This window comes from Sminthopsis crassicaudata, chromosome 1 (genome assembly GCF_048593235.1).
Source record: "Sminthopsis crassicaudata isolate SCR6 chromosome 1, ASM4859323v1, whole genome shotgun sequence".
NCBI classification, from domain to species: Eukaryota; Metazoa; Chordata; class Mammalia; order Dasyuromorphia; family Dasyuridae; genus Sminthopsis; species Sminthopsis crassicaudata.
The window spans coordinates 50,764,406-50,791,530 of record NC_133617.1 but is presented as its reverse complement, the minus strand read 5'-3'; the positions used below and the strand labels follow the sequence as shown (position 1 = coordinate 50,791,530).

At 45.5% G+C, this 27,125-nt stretch overlaps 1 protein-coding gene across 6 annotated transcripts in view; it reads right to left on the bottom strand.

Moving 5' to 3' along the window:
• Nucleotides 1–27,125, bottom strand: part of MAST3 (microtubule associated serine/threonine kinase 3) — an 89,446-nt gene that overhangs the window by 44,275 nt on the left and 18,046 nt on the right. For 4 of the 6 annotated variants that reach the window (XR_012488199.1, XM_074302457.1, XM_074302434.1 and 1 more), the window contains exons 3-4: nt 2,427–2,515; nt 2,156–2,228 (exon numbers count right to left, since the gene is read on the bottom strand). Coding sequence is in view for 5 of the 6 variants with exons in the window: in XM_074302457.1 (XP_074158558.1) it covers nt 2,156–2,228; nt 2,427–2,515 (162 nt within the window). In the remaining variant the exon portion in view is untranslated. Of the gene's footprint in view, nt 1–2,155; nt 2,229–2,426; nt 2,516–11,430; nt 11,707–27,125 lie in introns of those variants that run through there. The other 2 variants (XM_074302452.1, XM_074302460.1) reach the window with 2 other exon arrangements.

Here is a 27,125-nt window from a genome sequence, read left to right as displayed (position 1 = left end):
TTGAGTCATGATGGAGTTAGGGAGTTGGGATGGATAATGAGGAGCCTGGAACCCAACCCCAGGAGGGTCAGCTGGAGGAAACAAGGAGGAAAAATGAGAAGGCTTTGGTGGAGGTGGGGAGGAAAAACGACAGCAAAGTGTCTTGGAGGCTGGCCGAGCTGCTTCTTTGTGGTCCCAGAGGGCAGAAGGGGGAGCAATAGATGCCAGAGAGGTGGATTTCAGCTCCCTCCCAATCAGGATAAAGAAAACCCTCTTAACAGTGAAGACTCTCCCAAACTACACCTGGCGCCTCGGGAAGGGGTGAGCTCTCCATCCCTGGTAGCACCTGAGCCATGACTGGGGGGGGGGGGCTGCAGAAGCGGGGGATTGTGTACATCTGGGTCAGGCTAGTGGCAAGTTAAGGTTCCATCCAGCCGCCCGGTCCTGGGTCTTCCCCGAATCTAATGTTTAAAAATACAGTCACATCCCTGTACTCTTATGGGCTGGGCTGATCTGCGAGGCCCATAAGCTCTACCACAGACTCCCAGAGAGTCAGAGGAACAGGCAAAGGAAAAAAGGAAGAAAAAATGGGGAGGGAGCCAAGTGAGGGGAAAAGCTAGCAAGGACCGAATGGGACCATCCCAGCTACAAGGCTAATCCCAACTGGAGGAGATCCTCAAACACTGTGGGAGCAGGTGGCAGGCAGTCCACCTCCTCCTGGAAGCCTGTCCTGACTGCTGCTGCCTACCATGCTCTCTCTTTTTCCTGGAGTTTGCGGGACTTGCTGCCAAGACCAAATGCATCCAGTCTGTCTCCCTTGGCAGTGTGACTGCTTCTGGCTGGCGGCAGGTCCTACCTCCCCAGCTAGCCCACACGGCAGCCAGGGCCAGGAATTCCTGTCCCCCAGCCCCTCTGAAAAGGGCCCAGCCTAGAGCTGAACCCACCTCCCCCTTGCATCCCCACCCACGCTGGCCCAGGATCTGCCCTGGCCTAGATCAGCCTTAGCCCAGGATCATCTCTGGCCCAGAATCAGCCCTAGCCCAGGATCTGCTCTAGTCTGGGATCTGCCCTGGCCCAGGATCTGCCCTGGCTCAGGATCATCTCTGGCCCAGAATCAGCCCTGGCCTAGATCAGCCCTAGCCCAGGATCTGCTCTAGTCTGGGATCTGCCCTGGCCCAGGATCTGCCCTAGCCCAGGATCATCTCTGGCCCAGAATCAGCCCTGGCCTAGATCAGCCCTAGCCCAGGATCTGCTCTAGTCTGGGATCTGCCCTGGCCCAGGATCATCTCTGGCCCGGGATCTGCCCTGGCCTAGATCAGCCCTAGCCCGGGATCAGCCCTGGCCCAGGATCATCTCTGGCCCGGGATTTGCCATGGCCCAGGATCAGCCCTCAGAAGCCTATCAGAGGTGCTAGGAGGTAAGAACACTTCTGACCCACTCATGAAAGAGTTTCCCTGGGGGATTTCTTGGGGGAAAGTGGGGACAGAAGGGGGCATCTTACATCCTGGGGTTCTGGAAGCGGCTCTCAGATCTCAGGGGGGAGGGTCAGCTGACTCCCTTCATGCTTGAAATGTGACTCTCACAGCACCCCACCCCCACCTCCTGTCCTCAGCCATTCCTCTGTGTGTGTGTGCTATCCCATCCCCCACTCCACCAAAGGAAGCACTCTGTGCCAAATTCCTGGAAGAAATTACCTGTCAGTCCGGGGCCCATGGCTGCATGAAGATTGGCAGTTTATCTGCCAGGAAAGGGGAAGGACAGTGGGGAGGGGAGCAGAACCAGGGCCAGGGAGGGCGGAGGGGGCGGGGAGAACATAGGAAGAAAGGCCGGATTTAAGGACTGGGGCACGGAGACCGGCAGCCTCTCAGTTATTGGACTTCAGGTTGGGGTCACCCCCTCTGGGGTGAAGCCAGGGGCTCTCGGGGAGGAGCAAGAAGGAAGTATTCTGAGAAAAGCTCTAGGCTGGGAGGCGGGAGGGAGGCTTTGAGACCTGGGACAAGCCATTTTTACCTCCGGGGCTCAGTTTTCTGTTCTATAAAATGGGATACGTTGGGACCAGATGGCCCTCTCAGCTCTAGATCTAGGATCCCCCAAGTATGAAGGAAGCCCCCTCCTTCCCAAAGATGGAACTTTGGTCCCACCCGCTGCTGGACATCACCAGATTAGGGAAACTTACCTGCGTGCGAAGGGGAAATTCACGGTAGTGCTGGCTGAGAAGTTCCGGGGACTGTCCAAGGGGCTGCTACCAGCTATGGGGGAGGAGGGGGTCAGAGCAGGGAAAGAAAATGAGTCACAGAACTCTGACACCAATCCCTCCTTATGTTTCCCCCCAGATGTGATGTCTAGGTCGAGGGCCTTGTGCTCATCCCCCAAGATGAGGGCGAGGGCAGGAGGAGAGCCGGGGAGGGGATGGGCAGGGTGTCTGACGTCCTCCATCTCACACTCACCTGTGGGCACAGAGAGCGGGGACAGAGGTCGGGAGAGGGTGGGTGAGGGTGTCCCCACCACCAGGCTTTTTCTGTTGCCACTGCGGCAGCTGCAAGGGAGGAAACCAGGAAAACATCAGTGGGCAGGAAAGGTCTCTCCTCTCCTGGAAGTGAACCTGGGAAGACCCCACATCCCTGTCTCCTAGGGCCACCTCCAATTCTCTCCTTTGGCCCTCAGGTATCAAGATCCCTCCTAGTTCTAATCATCCACATGCACAGGACAGCATCAAAGGCCCAAGGGCTGAGAGGAAGCCCATCATTCCACTGGGGACACCTCACAGTTGGGGGCTTCTCCCCTACCTCTTGTCTAACCCTGGCTGCCCACAGCAGTTCTTGTCTCTGCTGCCTCGGCCCCAGCAGAACTGGGTAAAACCATAGGAAACCCCTCAAACACAAGAAGGTGGAGCCCCCTCCCCCTGCTCTCCCATGCACACGGTCCGTTTTCCAGCTTCAACGGCTTCTTTCTTTGAAATGATGGTCAATGGAGGCAGCTAGGTGGTGCAGTGGATGGAGCACCAGCCTTGAATTCAGGAGGACCCGAGTTTAAATCTGGTCTGAGACACTTAACACTTCCTAGCTGTGTGACCCTGGGCAAGTCACTTAACCCCAGCCTCAAAACAAAACAAACAAACAAACAAAAAAAAGAAATGATGGACAATGGCATAAACTCCAATATCCTTCACCATGCAGCCTTCCCTTCTCTGTACTTTCTTTCTTTTCAATGTCTGGCCTTATGCTGGCCAGCGAACAAGGCTTCTTTCCAGTGCTCCAATAGGCCGGGCACAATTACAAAAAGCCAAAAGAGTCACTGTCCCGAAGGTTCTCAGGGACTCCCTTGCTTTACTAACATCCTCTGTTCTGCTCTGACATTCCATATTCTAAGGGCCCTTCCAGACAATGTATGTTCTACGTTTCACATTTATACATTAAAGTTTGCAGTGTTCAACAAACATTTTATTTGATCTTTGTAATAGCCCTGTGATGTGAGTGCTACTATTCCCATTTCACAGAAGAGTAAACTAACAGTCTTAAATTACTTGTCCAGAATATCTGAACAACCATTGTAAATCAGACCTACCTGATCCCAAGCCCACCACTCTTTCCATTAAGTCCCCACACTTTGTGTTCTATTCGTTTTGTCCGTCAGAGGCCCTTAGAGTATAGTTGGGGGCCCTGATTTGGATGGCCTCCCAGAATTCTGCTGCCTGGTGGAATGGAGTCTGCCTTCTCTGGCACACTATGGATGCCTCTGGGCACCCCCCTCACACCTAGACTGTCTCTTCTGTGGCCTGGCTTAGGCCCCCTGCCCTCAAGGAGATCCTCCCTAACTGCCCTCTGCCCACAAGATACTGGTACATTTCCTCTCTTCGCCTGTCTGTCTCTGTCCTCTGTCTCTGTCTCTCTGTCTCTGTCTCTGTCTCTGTCTCTCTCTCTCTCTCTCTCTCTCCCTCTCTCTCTCTCTCTCTCTCTCTCTCTCTCTCTCTCTCTCTCTCTCTCTCTCTCTGTCTCTCTCTGTCTCTCTCTTTCTCTCTTTTTCTCTTTCTCTCTCTTTCTTTCTCTCTCTCTTTCTCTCTCTCTTTCTTCCCTCTCTCTCTCTCTTTCTCTCTCTCTTTCTCTCTTTCTCTCTTTCTTTCTCTCTCTCTCTCTCTCTCTCTCTCTCTCTCTCTCTCTCTCTCTCTCTCTCTTCTCTCTTCTCTCTCTTCTCTCTCTCTCTCTCTCTCTCTCTCTCTCCTCCTGCCTCCTACTGTCTCCATCCATGTCTCTCTCTTCCTTGTCCCTCCATCTCCCTTTATGAACCTCATATCCTCCCCCTTGATCCCAGAGAGCCCTTTCTTGTTCTCCCTTCTTGTCTTCCCAAGCAAACTATGGCTTGTGGAGGGTACTAGACTCTGTCCTCCCCTCTCCCAAGTGCTGGCCTTGGCCTGGCCTGGTCAGGTCCCAGCAGGATGCTTTGGGAGCAGCCCCAGGACAGGCCCCCTCAGCCTTCTGTGCTGAGCCCTCTCCATTCCCACCTAATGAGGATGAACAGAAGGAATAAGGGAGCCGCCTCCACCCTCCACCCCCCACCCCCACGCAGCCACCCGAAGAACAGCTCCTGACACCCTAACAAGTCAAGCTTTGCCCACAGAGCCGCCAACGCTCCCCACAGCTCCCAGAGTGGGTGCCTTCTGAAACACACGTACACATCTTTAAAACATGATATATATGTACATGGAGATGGAGGAGAGCACAATAGGAAGCCTTCACAACCCAAGCTGGATGAGGCCTGTTAGCACTTCCTATTTCTACAGTGCAGGGGGACGGGGGGGGGGGGGTCCTCTCTAATGCATTCTAATTTAAGCCTGTGGAAGGAAGTCGAGTGGACTTTACAGGCAGAGAAATGGAGTCAGAAATGTTGATGTTTCTCAGCATTCATTATGTAAAGAGAAAACCCAAGCTCTGAATCAGGAAAGGGGACTTCCACTAGTATATTTGAACAATTACTATTGCTACTAAAAACAGGTTCCACAGCAACCCTGTGAGGTACATTGGTACATGGATCCCTCAATTTACAGGTGAGAAAAATAAGATCCAGAGACTCTCCTCACAGTGAACTCCACAAGGGCAAGGCCCTTTGTCTTTCCTAATTCTCTGCTGAGGATAGCCACTTCATGAATATTTGCTTAATAATAAAAATTATTATGGTTTCTCTTAGTAAAATCCAATCAGGTTTACAAGGCAGCACTCAACAGACCTTATCTCCTGGGGACCCACACAACAGCCCTAGAAGGGGGAAAGCTAGTGTTTATGCTGGTTTTACAATTGAAAGGACTCAGGAAGGCTGAGAGATTTGCCAAGATCTCAGGGTTTGCCCCACAGGTCTTCCTATTTCCAAGTCAGATTCTTACCCGTCAGGCCAACAGGCCCCTTACAGAACAAATTCTATGCTCCTCCCCTGCATTGGTTTCTGCAAGGGGAGGAAGAAAGGGAGGTTAATAAACATTTATTAAGAGCCTACTAGGTGTTAGGTACCATACTTATAAATATCTCTTTCATATTCACTACAATTCTTCAATGTAGATATGGCCAATCTCCATTTTACAGGTAAGGAAACTGAGGCACAGCTGCTCAGAGTCACAAAACCAGTACATATCTGAAGCTAGTTTTGAACCTGAATATTTCTGACTCCAGGCCCAGGGCTTCCTCCACTACGCCATCAAATGTTTACTGCATGAATACACTGCTGAAAGTCAAGTGTAATGGTAAAAATCAGCCACAGACTTAGAGCTGAGGGTCCTGGATGTTAGTCCCAGATGGGCATTCCTTAATAGCCTCGGTTCCCTTGACTGTAAAACAAGATAACTAATTAAGCCGGCCCTGAAGATACCCTCTTTTCTGTGACTGTCCTTAACATGTTAATACTGACCTTATCATCTCTACCCTAGAGATGCCTCACCTGCCTGCTGGTCTTGGTAAACTTCCCTTATTAAGTATAGAAGAACACCATTTTCCCAGGCTCTCAAGCTCCCAACTGAGGAAACTCCTGGACTCCCCACTACCTCTCACCTCCACGTCCAAGCTGTTGTCAAGGCCTGTCAGTATCACCTTTGCAGAATCTTCTCTCCTCCAACACTGTTATCCCTCATCATCTCACACCTGCATTACTGCCAGAGCCTGCCATGGGTCTGTCTGCTGTAAGCCTCTCCCCACTCCCCACTCCAGTCCAGCCTCCATTTAGCCACTAAAGTGATTTTCCTTTTTTTTTTTTTTCAAAGTTTAAATTATATTTCAATCTCTTTTTTTTAGAAATAGTTTTTTATTTTCAAAATACATGTAAAGATAGTTTTTCAACATTTACCCTTGTTCCAAGTTTTCTTTCTTCCCTTTCCGCAGCAAATAATCCAATATGGATGAAATATATGTAATTCTTCCAAACATATTTCCACATTTATGATGCTGCACAATAAAAATCAGATCAAATTCTGATGGACATAGCTCTCTTCCATAATGAGATGATTCAAACCAATTCCACTTGTTCAGTGAGGAAGAGAGCCATCTACACCCAAAGAGAGGACCGTGGGAGCTGAGTGCGGTCCACAACATAGCATTCTCTCTCTTTCTGTTGATTTTAGCTTGCATTTTGTTTTCTTTCCCACTATTTCTTTTTCTTTCTTGATCCGATTTTTCTTGTGCAGCAAGATAATTGTATAAATATGTATACATATATTGGATTTAACATATATTTTAACATATTTAACATGTATTAGACTATCTACCATCTGGGGGACGGGGTGGGGGGAAGGAGGGGATAATTTGGAACAGAAGGTTTTGCAAGTGTCAATGCTAAAAAACTACCCATGCATATGCTTTGTAAATAAAAAGTTTTAATTAAAAAAAGAAAAGAAAAAAAATTAGATGAAAAAGAAAAAAATGAGAAAAAAAAGCAAGCAAACAACAAAAAAGGTGAAAATATTATGTTATGATCCACATTCAGTCCCCATCTCTCTGGATGAAGATGGCTTTCTCCATCATAAGACCATTGGAATCGCTTAATTGTTGAAAAGAGCCAAGTCCATCAAAGTAGATCATAAAGCAATTTCTTAAAGCACAGAACTGACCAGACCATACCTGTACTCAAGAAATTCCAGTGGCTTTCTATTGTCTGCAGGAGTAAATATAAAATGCCTTACTTGATATTCAACCTATCCTACTCCTACATTTCCAGTCTTCCTATAACTTAACTCTCCAACAGTATTTTTGATCCAGTGTCATTGGCCTCCTGCCTATTCCACAAAAAGACACTAGTCTCCAGACATTCTTTCTGGCTCTCCCCCTTATTTCCACCTCCTACCTTCTTCTATAAGAAGCATTTCCTGATTCACCCTTAATTCTAGTACCCTCCCTCTTTTGATTAGCTCCAATCTGTCCTGTCTGTAGCTTGCTAGTACATAGCTGTCTCATTAGACTGAAAGCTCTTTGAGGTCAGGAACTATCTTGCTTTTCTTTGAATCTTCAGCATGTAGCACAAGGCCTGGCACACACAGAAAAGGGGCACTGGAGAGAATGCAAGAAAACCCTTAGCTCAAACCCTTCGCTTTGCCAATTATTATATGTATGATTTTTTTTAATGTCTGTTTCCTCAAAGTTTTCTCGATGTAAAATTAGAGGGTTGCATTAGATGCCTTCAAAGATCCATCCCAGTTCTGAATCTATGATCTCATGAAAACAATGAGTAGGAACCTTTGGGGACATCTATGTGGTTCAACCTATATCTGAATAAGAAACCTACTTAATAATGTCGTTGGCAAGGGACCATCCACCCTTGCTTGGATACCTCCAATGATTGGAGGTATCTCTCTCTCTATCTAGATCCATCCATCCATCCATCTATCTATCTATCCACTCATCCAATCTATCTGCTGAAGCACTCCATTCTCCTTAGGGAGTAGCTATAAGCATACTTAATAAGGAGTCTGACTCAGATCTCAGCAAAACTTCCTGTCCCTGAATGTCTGACTAGTCCTGAGCTGCCCTCTCAACTCTGGATCCCCCCAATCTCTCCGGTGTGGTCTAGTTTAGTCTACCATTCTGGAAAGCTTGACTAAGCCACTCCCTCCACTGATGGCCTTGTGTCAGATCGGGAGGAAGCACTGCCCTTGATGCTCAGCTGAATCCCAGGGGCATATGTATGTGTGTGTGTGTGTGTGTGTGTGTGTGTGTGTGTGTGTGTGTGTGTGTGTGTTTACACATGTGAAACCAAACGGAAAATCTGCCTGGCAAAAAACCAGAACCCACTCCCTGCCCTCCTGCCCCACCTTCAAAGGATGTGATGGTGTTATCACAGGGCTGATCGCAGTAGAAGAAGCCCAGGAGAGAGGGAGGAAATCGCATCTCACTCTGAGGGATAGACTGGTGTCAGCTGGACAGGGGAGGCTCTTGCTACCTCTTCTTCCCCTAAGACACACTCCCTCCTCCCCAAAATCTCCCTCTCCTTTGAGATCTGGCTCAAGGCCATCTCTTCCAGGGAGCTATTTCTTCCAGGAAAGCCACTGCTTTCCCCAGTGACCTCTCTCTTCTCAAAGAACTGGAAGAAACCTGAAAGACTGAAGCAAGGAGGGCTCTTAAGAGATTGTCAAGTCTTCTCTCACTTTACATCTTAGGAAAACTGAGGGCAGAGGTGAAAGGCCTTGGTCAAGATGGTAAGTTTGCACAATAGGGAGTAAGCAAAGGAAACAGGATTCAAATCCAGGGCCTCTGGCTTTGAAGCCAAAGCACCTGCCACTTCCAAGGAGTTGGTACATCTAGACTTGAAACCCACATCTGTCCTAGGGAGCTCCCTCCCAGAAGTCTTGTCTCTGAATCCCCAGCACCTCAAGTGGCTCTACTTTGACCTGGATTTGGAGGTACTCTTTCCCATCCTTCTATGGGAGCATGGGAATAATCTTTCAAGGCCCTGCTCTAATACCTTCTCCAGGAAGCCAGCCCCAATCCTATCCTTCCTCCCCAGTGGTCCACAGCTCACACTACCTTGTCCTAACATTTTAAAAATGGCATCCCCTGCTTCTTGGACCAGAGATCCTTAACTCTTTGTGTTATGGGTCTGCCAAGAAATTGCCAGAACAAGGTCTTTGAATGCATAATTAAAACATTTAGAATTAGCAATCACGTTGGAATACAGAAATTCCAATATAGAAAACCTATTATATTAAAATATATTATAACTTTTTCCTTTTTTTGAAATCATGTTCATAGATCTCATGTTAAGAACCCTTACTTTCTTAAAACTATAAGCCTCCTGAGGGCAGGGACTTCTTGGAATCCAACCCCAAGGACTCTCAGAAGGCTTGGTGACTGACTAAAAAGATCCCTGAAAAAAATTTTTTCACCCTATTTCCCACCCATGGTCTAGATATGCTTCTATCCCAGAAACCTACAGGCTACACATTCAGAGAAGACACATGCACATATATAATATACATATATATAAAATAAAAGCTCACAGGAAAACTCAAAGGAAAAAACAAAGCCCAAAAGGCTATTATGTGTACCAGCAAGGTTCGGAAAAATACAGAGATTCAACATTCTAAGGCTCTATATTCTGGAGTCAGGAAAACTGAGTTCAAATACAGGCTCACTTATTAGCTGCATAATCCTGGACAAGTCACTTTACCTCTGTCTACCTCAGTTGCCTCAACTGTAAAATGGGGATAGTAATAGCATCTACCTCCTAGGGTTGTTATTCTGAGGTTCAGATAAGATAATTGGGAAGTGCCTTAGCACAGTGCCTGGTACATAGTGGGTACTTAATAAATGCTTGCTTCTTTCCTTCCCTGACAGATCTGACGTTCTAGTTCTGTTCTGAGCCCTGACATTCTATGTGGGCTCCTCTATTCTAAGGACCCTCTAAGCTCTGATATTATAGCAAAGCACAGGCTCGAATCCAGCCCTGCTGGTTGACGAGATAGTCTGTTGTGGTTTCCTGTGAGCCACGGCCTAGGAGCATACTCTATGCACCACTCCCTGCCTCCCCCCCCTTTCTTGGCCTAAGCTGTGCTTGCCACCCCAAGCCAGGGCTGCTCTCCCTCACAAATGCCTCAGACCCTTATTCCAATGGTCCAAATATTCTAGAGTTCCTCCCAGCTCTGCCGGGCTGGAAATCCTGTTGGCACAGTCAGCAGACTGGGTCTAGGGCCTCTGGGACCATGGCCGAGCCCTTAAGCTTTCAGAAATCGGTTTCCTCCTCTGTAAAAAGAGAAATAATGAAACCCACAAGCACCTGCCTCTTTGCAGAGGCCCCGGAGAGGCTCTACAAGTTAGAATACTGGATCATGCATTTAGAGTTGTAAGGAACTCAGAGGCTGTCTCTTCCTATCTCGACCACCTCACTTTGCAGAGTAGGAAACTGAGGCTCAAGGAAGAGGTGGACACAAGGAAAGATTCTGCCCCTCCTCCCCAAGAGACAAGGGCTTCCTTAGGGTTGATTGTTACTCCTACTGTCAGGCCTCTGAGGTCTGTTTTCTCATCTGTAACACAAGACGTTTAACTGGATAAGCAGCTGAAACCCTTTCCAGCTCCAGGACACAGTCCTACATGGACCTAGGACTAGGGCATTTTCCAGCTTTGTGGCTTAGGGTTCCCCTTATTCACCCACACCACTCCTTACCAAGGAGCAGGGGCCACATAGGGATGGGGCAGGAGGGAAGGGGCCAGAGGGAAGGGGCCAGAGGGAAGGAATGCTCCAACAATCAGGCCTGGAGACACCTGAGATGCCCCATTCCTGGCTGCCAAAGAGCAGGAGATGCTTTCTTGGCGGAGTCACTGCAACCCCAGGCTGTCCAAAAGGGGGAGGGCAGGGCACAGGGCTGGAGAAGGGGATGAATCACTGGGAAGGGGGAGGAGGAGGCATGGGTGTAGACCACCAGATCTATTCCTGCTTTCTCCTCGCCCACCACGGTGCTAGGGTCTCCTTAGCGCTTTGAGGTGGAGGATGCTTCCCTATCTTTACCTTGTTTTACCACCCCAATACCCTCCGAGATGGGATGCTAATATTATGCCCCTTTGTGAGGAGGGGAAACTGAGGCCCCGGATAAGTGACCTCCTGGTGGGATCAAGGAGCTAGACAAGTCCGAGAGATGCCCAGAGCCCTGACCACCAGCTGTGCCAGGCTGTCTCCCCCACCCCCCACCTCCTCCCTCGCCCACGCCGTGCTGGCTCCACGCCCACCTAGGAATCTGCGGATGGACGCTCGGCTCCGGGGCACCCCTGAGGATCAGGAAGACCCCTGCTCTGAGACGCCTGGGTGGGGGTGGGGGCTGACGGGAGACACAGGCAGCAATCAGCTCCCTCCCACCCCGCTTTAATCCGGCGGAGGGGGGGAGGGGAAGCCCCGCACCCGGCCCCCTCCCCCGGTCCGCGTCGGCAATCCCGGCGGACCGCTCCGAGGCGGCGCCCGGCCCCCTCCCCAGCTCCCTCCCTAGTCCGGTACCTTTTGGAGCGCTGCAGCAGCGCGCCCTTGGCCAGGCGGCTCCGGTGGCCCGGGGCTGGCGCGGCCGTCCAGTAGCTGGGGTCCGACATACTCCGGCCTTTGTCCGCCGCGGCGGGAGCCCCCCGGGCCCGGGCCAGGCCGCCGGGGCATGCACAGAGGGCGGGAGGCGGGCTCAGCACGCCGCGGGGCCCGGGAGCCGCCGAGGGAGCCGCGCGCCCGCAGCCGTGGCCGTAGCCATGCCCCGGCCCGGCCCGGGGGGGCTGCTCCACGCGCGGGCGGCGGGGGCGGGGACGGAGGCGGAGGAGCGGGCGGCGCGCGCCAGGCCGCCTGGCGCGTGGAGCTCCGCGGGGGCGGGAGGAGCGCGCGCGAAAGGAGCGCGCGCGGGCCGGCGGGCGGCAGCCACTGCGCTCTCGCCGCGCCCCCGGGCCAGCCGGGTGGGGAGGGGCGGGGCTGGGCGGGGCCGGGCCCGGGCTGGGCGGAAGACTGGGCGGGCCCCACAGCCCACGTGCAAAAGGGGGCCGAGCCACCGGGCGGGCCCCCGCCCCTCAAGTCTGGCCTGCGACCCTCGGCGCCCAGGGCCTGAAGAATCTTGCATCGAGCGGTGCTGGTATCACACCCCAGCCCCCTTCACTGAGGACTAGAGGGCGGACACAGGGACTCGTGGGTGCCTTAGGGACCTGCCCAAAGCACCAGGGTCCCACCTGTAAGTAAGCATGACGGTAATAGCCTAAGATTGTAGACAGGAGAGAATTCCCCCCTCCCCCCAGTCAAGAAGTCTCATCTTCCTAAATTCAAATCTATACTCAGACCTTTACTACTTACTGGTGTGACCCTGTTTGCCTCAGTTTCCTCCTCAGTAAAATGAGCTGGAGAAGGAAATGGCAAAAGCCTGCGGTATCCCCAAAGGGGTCACCAAGAACTGGACGCAGCAGCAGCAGCAATGGTCTAAAAGGAAGGGGCCCAGTGGAGCAACAGTGGATCCTGGGCCCCGGGCTTTGTGTGGCACTCAGGACCCGGCACATCCACCCCTGGGCCTTTTACCGGCTTAGCTCCCTGGGGCTTCCCCGACTGAGTGAAGGGAGGCAAGGTGGTGGATGGGAACCTGGCTCCAGATAGAGCCTCCAACTCCCCCTCCTGGCTGTATCCCACAGCAGCAAACTGAGTGTTCCCACACAGAGGGCCCAAGCATTGGCCTGGGGCCCTGGGGATCGCCTTGTCCAGCCCAAGATCTTCCGCAGTCCCAGGCCTTGAAAGGTCACAGTTGGTAGCAAACTCCTGATCTTACTCAGAGGTGCCTCCTCATCGAAGGCCCACGTCAGTCCTTCCCTCTCCTGGGACCAGTCTCAAAATCAGAGCTTACTGGAGCTGGGGCTCCCACTGTCCAGGACGAGCCACCCTGGGAATGCGTGCTGCCTCAGACACGGTCAGGGAGCAAGAAAGAGGGGGGCCAGGCTCACCGGCCTCTTTCAGGATGTATGCAACAATTTCCCAGCACATGAGATATTTACAAAGTCTCTAAGCCTGTTTCCTCATCTATAAAATAGGGATGTAAATTACAGGAAACAATGTTTGAAAGGGGAAGTATCAATAGCTCAGGCTGCTGTCTTACCTGCTTACTTCCTGGGGGAGGGCTTCCATGAGCTCCTGGGTTTTAGTTGGGTGTTAAAGCCTTCCTCTCTGTTGATTAGTTCCGATTTATCCTGTCTACATTTTGTTTATAACATCCTACTTTGCACCCAATCAAAGGGGAACTTCTTAAGGGCAGGAACTGTCTTTTGTATTCCCAGCATTTATTTAGCACTTAGTAGGTGCTTTGCACATAGTAGATGAATAAAAAAATGTTTTCCTGCCTGCCTGACCAACCACAGGTGTATAGTGTGGAAAGGAAAATCCCAAAATTGGGATGCAGGAACATCGAGCCCTACCTTGGCTTGTGGGTAAAATAGAAGGTTGGGCAAATCAGGAAGTCTCTCCTTTTATGTTTTTAAATGCATAAAACACATAGGGTTACAGAGGAAACCAGTTATATAGAAGTAAAGATATATTTTCCCATCCAAATTAACACACTTCCCCTGAAATCTATCCCCAGACCCCCTTGCTGATTATGAACTCCAGATTAAGAACCTCTAGATTAGTTGACCTCTGAAGTTTTTTGTTCTTAGGACAATCTGTCCCAAGGGCTCAACCAGCTCTGACATTTTTGGGTTAAGGACCCCCTCAGCTCTGACATTCTGATTTGTAAAGGCCTTTCCTGCTCTGGTGTTCTGTGACTTTAAGGATGACTCCTTAAAAGTCAGATTTCATTCTCATTTTCAGAGGCTAGGAAAGTCCTAAGCTGTGACTCAAACATAGGCCAGAGTGATGCAAAAGGATTCTTTTACTCAATTTCCACCCATCTTGAGCAACCAAACAGGAAGTTGGAAAACACCTTTGTCAAGTCCATGTTTCACTTTGTCCTCTCAACGGCGGGAGTGTTTATGACTTGGGAGAGAGAGGGCTCACATGGGAACCATAAAAAGGGGATGGAAAGGGGCTGAGAACATGAGCACCCTCCTACAACAAACCAGCAGATCAGTGTCCTGGGATCTCCTCCACCCAACCAGACGTGTACTTGCCATGTAACCACATGTAACCATGTAACCACTTCCCATCTTTTGGCCCTTCATAGTGAAGAGCTGCCCTAGATGGAGGGCCCTCCCAGCTCTGACATTCTAGACTCTACATTCCACCGTCCCTCCCTTAACTCCGAGCAGTTTGATCTCAGCACTGAACATCCAATGAGCAGACTACCAAATGCAATGGCCTTTTCTGAGCCTTCTGGAGCCATCTGCAGCCTTCCATGCTATGGATTACATCCTCTCTAGTTCTATCTTTGTTGGATCTCCCCCTGGGTCACACAGATAACTATGGGTGTCCCCCAGTCTCTGACCAGGACCATCTTTTGTTCTCTCTTTGTATCATTTCATCTCTGATTTTATTAGCTCTCATTGATTCAATTATCATTTCTTAACATCCTTGATATTGCAGTCCTCACATCACTAACTTCTTCCTGGTAATCTCTTACTAGATGCTCCCTAGACATCTTATACTCAACCTGTCCTAAATTGAACTCCTTACCTTTCTCTCCAAGCCTAGTCCTCTTCCTAAGTGGTGTCAAGAATATCCCCATCCTTCTAGTCACTCTTTGTTAACCTTCAAATCTCCTCTCTCTTACTCAGTTGCAAAGTCCTGTTGATCCCACTTTCAAAAGATATCTCTCCACATATGTCTCTGCCTCTCCTGATAGTGCCACCATTCTGGCCCTAATCATCTCACACCTGGATTCCAACAATAGTTTGCTAATCTCTCTGCTCCCATTCCTCTATTCCAGTCCATCATTTGCTTAGTAATCAAATTAATCTTCCTCAAGTCTGACCACATACACCCTCCTGCTCAACCAGCTCCAGTGGCTGCCTGTGATCTCCAAGAAGGCAGTTGGGGTTAAGTGACTTTCTCCTAGGGTTACACAATTAGTAAGTATCTGAAGCTGGATTTGAACTCAGGTCCTCCTGACTTTAGGCTTAGTGCTCTAACCATTGCACCACCTAACTGTCCCTTCTGTCTAGTTTTTAAAGCCTTCTATAATCTTCCCAGTCTTCCTTCTTCCTTTTCTCTACGGACTCTTAGATCTAGTAGCACTAGCTTCTTTTCTGTTCTTTGAACAAGAGACTTCATCTATTCACACTGGATATTTTCTTTCTTTCTTTTTTTTTTTTTTTATTTTACAATATTTTTTTTTCCCAGTTATATGTAACAACGACTTTTGACATTTTTTTTAAATAAAATTTTGAGTTTCCGATTTTCTCCCTCCCTCCCTCAGACAGTAAACAATTTAATATATGTCATATATGTTTTGGCCATCTTCAAAGTCTCCCAAGACTAGAATTCTCTTCCTGTCCTTCCCTGGATTCCCTCCAGTCTCAGCTAAACCTACCTTCTCAATGCTATCCTGTATACACCTAGTTTATACATAGTAGTTTGCATGCTGTCTCTACCAGATACCATTTTGAGATCCTAAAAAGCAGACAATGGGTTTTTGGGTGTGGGTGTGGGGATGAGGGGTTTGTCCTTTGTAACTCCAACACTTTAGCACATCTAGTAGGTACTTAAATAAATACTGGTTCCCTAAATTAGGCTTGGTCCCTCCCTGCTTTGAGGGTCTATGTTTGATGGGCCTTAGCTCAAACTTCCTTTGTTCTATGCTTAATTCTACTGAATTCTTCAGTCCACACCTATCACTTCCTCATAGGAGAGAAGGTACTAACAATCAGAGCTGAGCTGCCCCACTAAGTTATGGGCTGTCTTGTCCAAAACCAAACTCTCTCCTCTTCTGAACTTCCCTATTTTGGTCAAGAATGCCAACACCCTTCCAGGCAGTTGAGTTCAAAACCTCAGAATCTTCAATTCCTTGCTCCCCTCCTCCAATCAGATGCTGTCTTGTCAGTTCCATATTCTTCTCCATTCACATGACCATCACCCTATTTTAGACCCTCATCCCCTTTCTCCTGGACTCCTGCAACAGTCTCTCTATTGGTTTCCCTGTTACAAGTCTCCATGTGAATTCTCCAAACAGCTGTTCATGTACAGCCCTAAAGTAGCCCTTTCTCAATAAATTTCAATGGCTGTCTATTGCTTCTAGGTATACATACAAATCCTCATTTCTGACATTTGCAGCTTTTCAAAAATCCCTCTGGAGCTTACCTTCTAAGACTTATGTTCTATAATTGATAGAAACTAGAAATTCCCTTTAATATTTGGTCCAGGCAGACTGACTCACTTGTGGTTCCTCATCCATTAATCTCCATCTCCAAACTCCTCTTTGCATTTGCCTATGCTGCTCCCATACACTCCCTCCTCACCTCTGCCCTTTAAAATCTTCAATTTCCTTTATTGCTCACTGAAAGCTCCATCTTCTATAGGAAATCTTTCCAAATCCCTCAGTTGCTAGTATCTTCCCCCATCAAATTACTTTTTATTTTCTTTGTTATGTATTTTATATTAATATGTATGTACACGGTATTTTTGCTGAGAGACTGTAAGCCCCTTGAAGGCAGGGACTATTTAATTTCTCTTTATCAATAAGTTATGTATATGAATGTTATGGAATATTACTGTTTTATAAGAAACAATCAGCAGGATGATTTTAGAGACGTCTGGAGAGACATGAACTGATGCTGAGTGAAATGAGCAGAACCAGGAGATCATTGTACATGATACAATAAGATTATACCATGATCAGTTCTGTTGGACATGGCTCTTTCCAACAACGAGATGATTGAGACCAGTTTCAATGATCTCATGATGATGAAGAGAGCCATCTACACCCAGAGAGAGGACAGTGGAAACTGAGTGTTTATCATAATATAACATTCTCACTCTTTTTGTTGTTTGCTTTCATTTTGTTTTTTTTCCCTCATTTTTTCCTTTTCTGAACTGATTTTCTTGTGCAGCAAGATAATTGTGTAACTATGCATACATATATTGGATTTAACATATATTTTAAGATGTTTAACATATATTGGATTACTTGCCATCTGAGGGAGGGGATGGGGGAAGAAGGGGAAATTTGGAACACAGGTTTTGCAAGGATCAATGTTGAAAAAACTTTAATAAAAAAATAACTTTTCTTTATCTCTCTACTTGTGTAGCATATAATAAATGCCTAATAAATATTTAGGGATTGATATAGAGTACGTGCATAACAATTATTAATTGTTGATTAATTGAATGGGAGCATCCTAACACTGGAGAGCTTAAAGCAGACTATTTCTTGAAGAGGCTGTCACAGAGATCCCTTGGAGGATGGATTAAATAGTCTCTCAGGCTCCTTGGGGGCACTGGGACTAAAAAAAGTAATCCCACCATTATAACTGGGCAGCTTTCAGAAAATCACTTCCTCCTTCAGGTCATTTTCCATCTACTTGGTCTACATTCCCATTATTTTCATGTTACCTCACACATTACAATGTAAATTTTCTGAGGGCAAGAACTGTCTTTTGTCTCTCTTTGTACCCCTGGCATTTGGTGCACTTCCTTTCATGCTGTAAGTACTTAAGAGATGCTTGCTAGTTGACTTTAAGAAGAATTTTACTTTCCCAGTTTTCAAAATGGATACAACTTGCCCTTCCCCGTCTCTTTCTCAGAGATGCTCAGAGGCTTATATGATTATAAGGCACTTTAGAAATAGCCATTATTACTAGGAGATAATGATAGCATGCTACATTTGTCTTTTTTTCTCCCCCAGGGCTGGCAGGTACTAACCAGCCCTAACCTGAAAGATCATCTGGGCTGGGGAAGCTGGAAGTACCAGGGTCAGGATCAGATTTTCAAACTTGTACCAATAATGGAAGTGACACTCAGTGAAGGACAGCTGTTTTTTTTCTGAAATCCTATTGGGTTGGGGGCAACTAGGTGGCACAGTGGATAGAGCACCAGCCTTGAATTCAGGAGGACCCAAGTTCAAATCTGATTTCAGACACTTAACACTTCCTAGCTGTGTGACCCTGGGCAAGTCACTTAACCACAGCCTCAGAAAAAAAGAAAAAGAAAAAAAAGAAAGAAAGAAAGAAAGAAATCCTATTGGGTTCTGAGGCCCAGACAGATATTCTAGCAAATCCCAGGATGATATAAGAGTCTATGTAGAATTAGAGGGATGGTATGAAATCAACCCCCAAAGAATTGGGAAAGAGCCTGAGTTTTGGATTCAGGGGACTTGAGATCAAATCCTGTTACTGTCACATACTACACAAGTGATCTTGGACAGGTCATTGATCTCTGTGGGTCTCAATTTCTCCATCTGTAAAATGAGGGATTAGACTAAATGGCCTTTTAAATTATTTTCCATCTCAGCATGTATGATTCTATTATTAGGATCCCAAGTCATCTACTCCAAACTTCTCATTTTCAGAGTCCTGAAGAAGTGGCTGCAGGGAACCTGGACCAGCCTTCAGAATCACATAGGGTTAGAGAGAATCCAGGGAATCATTTTGGTTTTGCCCTCTGGACTGTGGAACTAGCTATTGAGCAATTGAGCCTGTAGAGACACAAATGGAAGGCACCAGGAGAGAAAGATCCATGAATTGGGTGGCAGAGAATCTGGGTTTTAGTCTCAGCTCTACCACTGATTCAGTTTGGACAAAGCATTGCCTCTATTTTATATCTTTAAAATGAGGGGATTGTACAAGATGTTCTCTAAATCCTTTCTGGCTCTGATATTTTAAAACTTATATCCCAAGGCTCTCTCTAAAACCTTAGAAGACATAATGAACTTGGAAGGCCCTTAGAACACAGAATGTCAGGGCTGGAAGGGCCTTTAGAACAGAAAATATGAGAACTAGAACCCAGAATGGCAGAACATAAAGGTGGGAGGGCGCTTAGAGATGATCTTTTCTTAGCACTGAGCGTATTATCAAGGATACAATATATAGTTTCAAAATATTTGTTAAATCGTCTAATAAATCCCCTTTTTTCATAAAAGAGAAAACCAAGACCCAGGTCTCTTATTATTACATTGCTCCTCTCTATACATCCAAAGTAACATGTCTGCCTAAATTTGAGTTTCACCTCTGACATGTAACTAGCTGTCTTATCATTCTTGAGCCCTTCTCATACTCAAATATACCTCCACTAGGCCAGCTCCCTTCTCCTATAGTTCAGTTCATCCAGCAGCCTCCATTTTCTTTTTTTTTTTTCAGCCTCCATTTTCATTCCTCCCTTCAACTCCCTTTAGTGTGTTGCCTCTCTCTCGTTTCAGAATGTAAGCTCCCTGAATTCAGACAAGTATTTTGGTTTATATTTGTATCCTTAGGGCATAGTACAGTGACTGCACAGAACAAGCACTAGTTTGTCCTTTATTCTCCAAGAGAACATGACATTAAGGAAGGTTTTGTAAGATCTCCTACCTCACTTTCCCCTCCAGAGCCATCTGGGTCCAATAGAAAGAGAAGGATGCTGGGAAAGGTCCTGGATGCAATGGGAGACCTTAGCCTTTAACAGGTCTCAGTCTGAATGAGACCACACTCATTCAGTGACTGGAGACCCAATTGGAACTGTAAGTTGGGAAACTCCCTCCCTCCCTCCCTTCTCTTCCTCCTTCCCTCTCTCTGTACCATACTCTTATGTACACGTGCTCTTAAAAATTTTATTTTTTGGATCGCTACATCCTCCCAAGAAACCTTGAGGTTTTCTGGCTAGATTTATTTTTTAAAGACTATCCATCCTTAAACCAAAACTATTCAGACTCTCATTGGTTGACCAACAATAGGTCCCAGCCAAGCCCCCGCTGGTTATTTGTTTGGTTCCTGATTGATTCAGAGTGAAGGTAAATAGCAATCATTTCTGGTTTCGGCCAGAAACTCTGAGGATCTTCCCCTCCTCCCCTCCAAGATTTATTTAGATTTTTTTTTAATTAGGTAAATGAAGCCATTCTTTGCCTCTATGCTATCTAGGGTGTAGCCTCAGTCAAACTGAGACTTGTTAAAGACCTCACTTCATCCAGAGCCATCTTTTAATAGTCCAGATCTGTATTGGCTTCTGGGCCCAGATGGCTCTGGAGGGGAAAGAGAGGCAGGTGACCTAGTACTGCCTTCCCTCACTTAAATCCAATTCACTTGCATAACATTGCACCACCGCCCAGATATCAAGATCATCTGGGAGAAGAACAAACAATAACAAGAAAGCACTTGTATCCTTCTTCGGATAGTCTGGGCAACTCAGCCTCCAATTCCTCATCTATAAAATGGATACAATAATACCTCTCTTATCTACTTCTCAGTATTTTTAGGTTCCAATGAGGAAATGAACATAGAGGGTTGGCCAACAGGACTTGATTTCTTAGATCTCCGAACTGTCCAAAGGCAACTTCATTAAGGCTCACTAGCTCTTCCCCTTCTTAAAGGATGAAGCTTCCTTTTAGCCAAAGTCCCTCAGAATCAGGACAGCCTCAAATCTACCTACAGTGAGCTGGGACACGCTGCCCCCTCCTGGCCACCAAGAGCAAAAGCTTAGCCTGCTTCTTTCCCACCAGCAGCCTTCTTGAATTAATGTTCAAAAGGTTTACAGGAAAGAAGGACTAAATAACCTGGTGTAAGTTGGTATGAGGGTGTCTAGGGAAGATCAGCCCTTTACCCCCAGGGAATAATTCTGCTTAGAGAATTCTCTTTTAAAAATCGAGGTTCAAGATATACACTAATGCATTGCTGGTGGAGCTATGAATTAGGCTAGTCCTTCTGGAAAGCAATTTGGAACTGTGCCTTCAAGCTACTGAATTGGTATATTTTTTCACCTAGCTAAACATCACCATGTACTCCAACAGAGATCAAAGAAAGAAAAGGATCTGTGTATAAAATACATTTATAGTTCTTTTTGCAGTAGCAAAAAAAAAAAAAAAAAAAAGAAGGAAGAAAGAAATAGAAGAAACAAAAAATACTATCTATATTAAAGAATAGTACAGTAAATGAATACAATGGAATCTTATTGCACTGTGAGAAGTTATGAAATGGACAATTTCAGAGAAAACTGGGAAGACCTCTATGAACTGAGGCACAGTTAAGTGAGCAGAATAAAAGGTACAGTGTGTTGCCTTATCAGTAGACAGGAGAAAGGGAAGAGGAAGGAGAAGAGGAGGAAGAATATGGAACAGAGAAAGAAAAAACTTTGAAAGGCTTAAGTACTTTGATCAATCTTGCCAGAGGTAATAGACTCAGATGCGATGTGACTTTTGGACACAGACAGAGAGGGAATTTGCTTTGCTTGATTATATATTTCTAATCATTTCCTACTGCAGATATGTCTTCCCCTATTGTGAAAAAGCAAACAAACCCCAAACTCTTAATTTGATCACTACTAATTTCCTCCGATGCCTCTTCTTGGCCTTTATGGCCAAACCCTTCAAAAGGCTTAAGACTGTCTGCAATATGCCCTTCTACTGCTTGCCATCTGGGGGAGGGGGTTGGGGGAGGAAGGGAAAAAATCTGAATAGAAGTAAGTGCAAAGGATAATGTTGTAAAAATTTACCCATGCATATGTACTGTCAAAAAAATGTTATAATTATAAAATAAAATTAAAATAAAAAAATATATATGCCCTTCTACTTTCCCTTCTTTCACTTTCTTAAGCCCTAACAATCTCATTTGTGGCCACAACACTCTACCTCCTGTCATGCTGATCTATTTTTTTCTTCTTTTAACGTCTGAAGTTTATTTTTCATAGTACTTTGTTTTTCTAACTACATGCAAAGATAGTTAAACATTCACCTTTGCAAAACCTTGTGTTCAAATTTTTTTTCCTCTTCCCCCCCTTCCAAGACAACAAACAATCCAATGTAGTTAAATTTGTGCAATTCTAAATATATTTCCATATTTCTCATACTGTGCCCCCAAAAAAAATCATATCAAAAGAGAAAAAAAAAAACACAAGAAAGGGAAAAAAACAACAACAAGCAAACAAAGAACAAAAAGATGAAAATGCTATGGTTTGATCCACATTCAGTTTCCATAATTCTTTCTTTGGATGTAGATGGCACTTTCCATCAGAAGCCTATTGAAATTGACTTGAATCACTTCATTGTTGAAAAAGAGCCAAATCTATTACAGTTATTCATCACAATCTTGTTACTATGAATAATGTTCTCTTAGTTCTGCTCATTTCACTCAGCATCAGTTCATGTCAGTCTCTCCAGGCCTTTCTGAAATCAGCCTGCTGATGATTTCTTTCAGAACAATATTATATTCCATAACTTATTCAGCCATTCCCCAACTGAGAGACATTCACTCAGTTTCTAGTTCCTTGCCACTACAGAAAGGGCTGCTGCAAACATTTTTGTACATGTGGGTCCTTTTTTCTTTTTTATGATGTCTTTGGGAAACAACTGATTCCAAGGGCATGCACACTTTTAGAGCCTTCAGCGCATAGTTCCATATTGCTCTCTAGAATGGTTGAATTAGTTCACAACTCTACTGACAAAGCATTAGTGTCCCAGTTTCCCTACCTCCCCTGCAACATTCATCTTCATCTTTTCCTGTCATTTTAGCCAATCTGAGAGGTGTGAAGCACTACTTCAGAGTTGTCCTAATTTGCATTTCTCTAATCAATAGTGATTTAGAACATTTTTTCATGTATAAATGGCTTTAATTTCTTCATTTGAAATCAACTGATGCTGAGTGAAATGAACAGAACCAGAAGATCGCTGTACACTTCAATGCTGTATGAAGAGGTACTCTGATGGAAGTGGATATCTTCAACATAAAGAAGATCCAACTCACTTCCAGTTGATCAATGATGGACAGAAACAACTACACCCAGAGAAGGAACACTGGGAAGCGAATGTAAATTGTTAGCACTACTGTCTATCTACCCAGGTTACTTATACCTTCGGAAGCTAATAATTAATGTGCAACAAGAAAATGGTATTTACACACATATATTGTATCTAGGTTATATTGTAACATATGTAAAATGTATGGGATTGCCTGTCATCAAGGGTAGAGAGTAGAGGGAGGGAGGGGATAATTTGGAAAAATGAATACAAGGAATAATATTATTAAATAAATAAATAAATAAAAGAAAAAGAAAAGAAAAAAGAAAATTGTCTGTTCACAGCCTTTGGCTATTACCTGATCTCTATCTGGCCACTGAACCCAGAAGGCTCTGGAGGAGAAAGTGAGTCAATCAGCCCTCCCTCTTAAGTCTGATTCATTTGTATATTATGGCATCACCATCCATTGGTCAGGATCTTCTCTGAGAACAAAGGACAACATTCCACTAAAACTGCTTTCTCCAGAGTGACCATTGAAGCCAAATTCAATGGCCTTTTCTCAATTTTCATTCTCCTTGATCTCTGCAGCTTTTGCCCCTGTGAATTACCCTGTCTTTCATACTTCTAGGTTTAAGGGAAACTGCTCTCTCCTGATCCTGCTACCAATTTAGTAGCTTGGAGGCACAGTTCCAAATTGCTTTCCAGAAAGACTAGCCTAATTCATAGCTCCACCAACAATACATTAGTGTATATCTTGAACCTCAATTTTTAAAAGAGATTTTTTTTTCAGTTTCCTTTGCTGGATTCTGCTCCAGATCATGCCCTGATGTCCCTCAGAGCTCCGTCCTCCTTCTCTATTCCTATAAGACTTAATTTAATGATCTCATCAACTTCCATAGAACTGAACCAGCTCTCATCAAATCTCCCTTTCCTGCCAAAGAGAATGGCCATTGTGAATTCTTCACATGACTGAACCCAATCTCTCTGCTCCCCCAATTTCACATCTCCAACTGCATTTTCGTCATCTTAAACTATATATGTCCAGTAAATATCTGAATAAAATTCAGTGTCTAAAACAGAACTCTTCTTTCCCTCTAAAGCTTCCCCACCTCCTACCTTCCCTATGACTATGAAGGACAACACCATCCTTTCAGACCCTCGGGCTCCGAACCTATGAGTCATTCTGGACTCCTCACTCTCTCACCCCTACCCCCCCATTTCCAAGCTGTTGCCAAGGACCGTCAACTTCACTTCTAAAACACCTCTTGAATATACTCCCTTTTCTCTCAGACACTGTCCCCACTCTGGAGAAGACTTATCACTTCGAATCTGAACTATTTCAGATCTACTGAAGGATCTACCCATCTCAAGTCTGCTCGAGATCTCTACAGAAGTTGGAGCTCAAGAGTTTGACATAACTTGGATTTCAGACTGGTCAACCTCCCCAGAGGGTGGGATCATGGAGTTAAATTGATCTCTATCAGAGTCTGCCTCAGGGATCAATTCCCCTGCTAACCACACCTAACATGGAAGACCTCATCAACAAATTTATTTATTTTCAATTTAGGAAAAAAAATCATTTGAGTGGCTGGATGGAGAATGGACTGAAGTGGAGAAAGACTTGCCATGCCCTGTCAGAAATCCCATCATGTCTCTGAGGTTAAATTTTCCCTATAAAATCTACTTATCGGCCATCCCATGGCTGCTGCCTTCCTTTGGGTGAGTCCATCATGGCACTCTGCCTCGTAGTGTCTTTCTCCTTACCAATCTGCCCCCATGCCATATGGTATCTCCCTTAATTCCACTATGCTTTCCAACCCTACTTACTTCCAACCCAGCTTCCTTACAGCTAACTAACTTTTAGGTTGCTAAGCCCCTTTTAGAATTTAGTCAGCCCCAACCTGTTGGGGTGCTCCCTTTCTAATGGGTAAGTGGGAGTGCCACTGAGAAACTTGACTTTCACATGCTCTCCCACTCTATTTCATATTTACCATTCCTGGTGTCTACTGTATCCCTTCATTTTGCGTATCTTCTTCCCTAAATAAATCTACCTTTTGCCAAAGAGAATGGCCATTGTGAATTCTTCATGTGACAGAACCCAACTTTTAGTCCTAAGCTCTACATCATCAACCCCACATCCTCAACCACATCAGTTTGATTGAGGCTGCACCCATTCAGTGATTAAGACCAGGTAGTAACTGAGGCAAAGAATGGCCTTTTTCACATAGTTAATTCCACCTCCCCCAAAAAGCCCTCAATCAATCAACCAATCAATTAATCAATCAATCAATCTGGGAAGGGAAAACTCTCAGGATTTCTGATCAAAGCAGAAATGATTGCTATTTACATTCCATCTGAATCAATCAGGACCCAAATAAATGGTCAAATGGGACTTTGCCTAGGACCTACTAGTGGCCAATCAATGAGAGAGTGCTTTTGGTTTAAGGTATAGTCCTGAAGAAAGAAATCTAACCGGTAAACACCAACTTCCATCTTGGGAGGATTTAGAAATCCAAGAAGAAAGAAAAAAAAAAAAGCTTTTCAAAGCACCTGTAGGCTATGAGACTATGTGGATTGAAGGGGCAGCTCCCAGAGAAGTCCTTCTAGAGCTGTTGCTCTGACTTGGCTCAATCAGGATGGTCATTCTCATTCTGGGCAGGGCCCAGGTCTGGCATGAGGCACCCCACAGCTGGTCTAGCAGAGATAAGGCTCTAGGGCTCTGAGAGTCAAAGGATCAGTATCTTAACCTTGACTCTGACAGGATGATGTGGCAAAGAGTGCAGTACCTGAAGTAGGGACTCCAACAGAAATCCTTCCTCTTCCACTTATGTGTCATGTGATTGTAGGCAACTGACTTCTTTATTCTTGGAAGAAACCCTGGATTTGGGTTGAGAGGATGGGAAGTCTAATCATGCTCCCATTATTTAGATCTTGGGCAGGTCAATTTACTTCCCTGAGCCTCAGTTTCCTCTCTTGTAAAAATGAGAAGACATTTCAGCTCAAAATGTAGGATTTCTATAATTCTGCCACTGGGTTGCAATGCGAACTTCAGCAAATACCTTCCTTTTTCTGAATCTCAACCAAGCTGGTGGAGCAGTGGATGGAATCTGGAAAACCTGTGTTCAAAAGCAGCCTTAGCCACTAAATAAATAGCTGTGTGACTGTGGGTATGTCATTTAACTTCTGTCTTTCTTCAACTATAAAAAAACCACTCAGGGTTGTTGTGAAAGATATCAAATATCAAATGAGCTAATATTTGTAAATATCCTTTCCTGTCAAGTAAGATATTTGTAAAGCATTTAGTACAGTTAATATATGCTTTTCCCTTCCTTATCCATGTAATGGGAATAAGTCACCTGCTCTTATTTCCTGAATAGGAGGAGGGACAATGAAATAGCACATTGGATAAAGCATTGGCCTTGAAATCAGGAGAACCTGAGTTCAAATTCGATCTCAGACAATTAGCATTTACTCTGTGATCTTGAACAAGTCACTTAACCCCAATTAAAAAAAAAAAAAAAAAGATATCGTGGCTATGAAGGGGCCTTAAGGAGACCCCTAAACATTTCTAGGAATAGTAGCTGAAATTCATAAATCATTTTCTCCTGACCTACAGACCCAAAGGCAGCTTCCTATCCTGGTTGATTGAAGAGAAGGGAGTGCATTCCATCACTCTCTGATGAAATTTTAGATGCTCTCAGGCAGAGAGTCTGAGATTTTTTTTCACCTTTTTACAAACTCCTTCATTTGGAGCCTGGAATACAACTCTGATGAAATCAAATAAAGAGGCTGTGCCTGGAGTCTGGAAGAATTAAGTTAAAATCTAACCTTAAGATATTTACTTGTGTATCCCTGGGCAAAACACTTCCCCTTGTTTTGCCCCTTAGTTTCCTCATCTGTAAAATGGGACAATAATAGCATTTACCCTATGGGATTGTTATGAGGATCAAATGAGATATTTGTAAAAAGTGGCTAGCATGATGTCTGACACATAGGAGGTGGTTGTGGTTTATTCTTGAAGAGGATCAAAGGACCAAAAAAGGACCCCTCAAAAACGACAGAGAGATGTAGCACTCTAGGCTCAGGAAGAAGGAAGTTTTATACTGATAGTAACAGTCCAAATCGTTTTTATGATGCACTGAAGTCTATTTATGGTGCATCTCAACTACTCAGTGCTGATGGAGTCTCACTGATTAGCGATAAAGACATCATCTTAGATGGGATGAACACTTCCACAGTGTTCTCAGCAGATCATCAGTCAATGCTGAAGCTATTGTCTGTTTACCTCAAGTGGAAATCAATCACTCACTGAGTGCAATTCCAGCTGAAGGAGAGATTTTGAATGCCATTTGTGTGGTAAAGCACTGGGTGCTGATTCTATTCCAGTTGAGATTTACAAGGT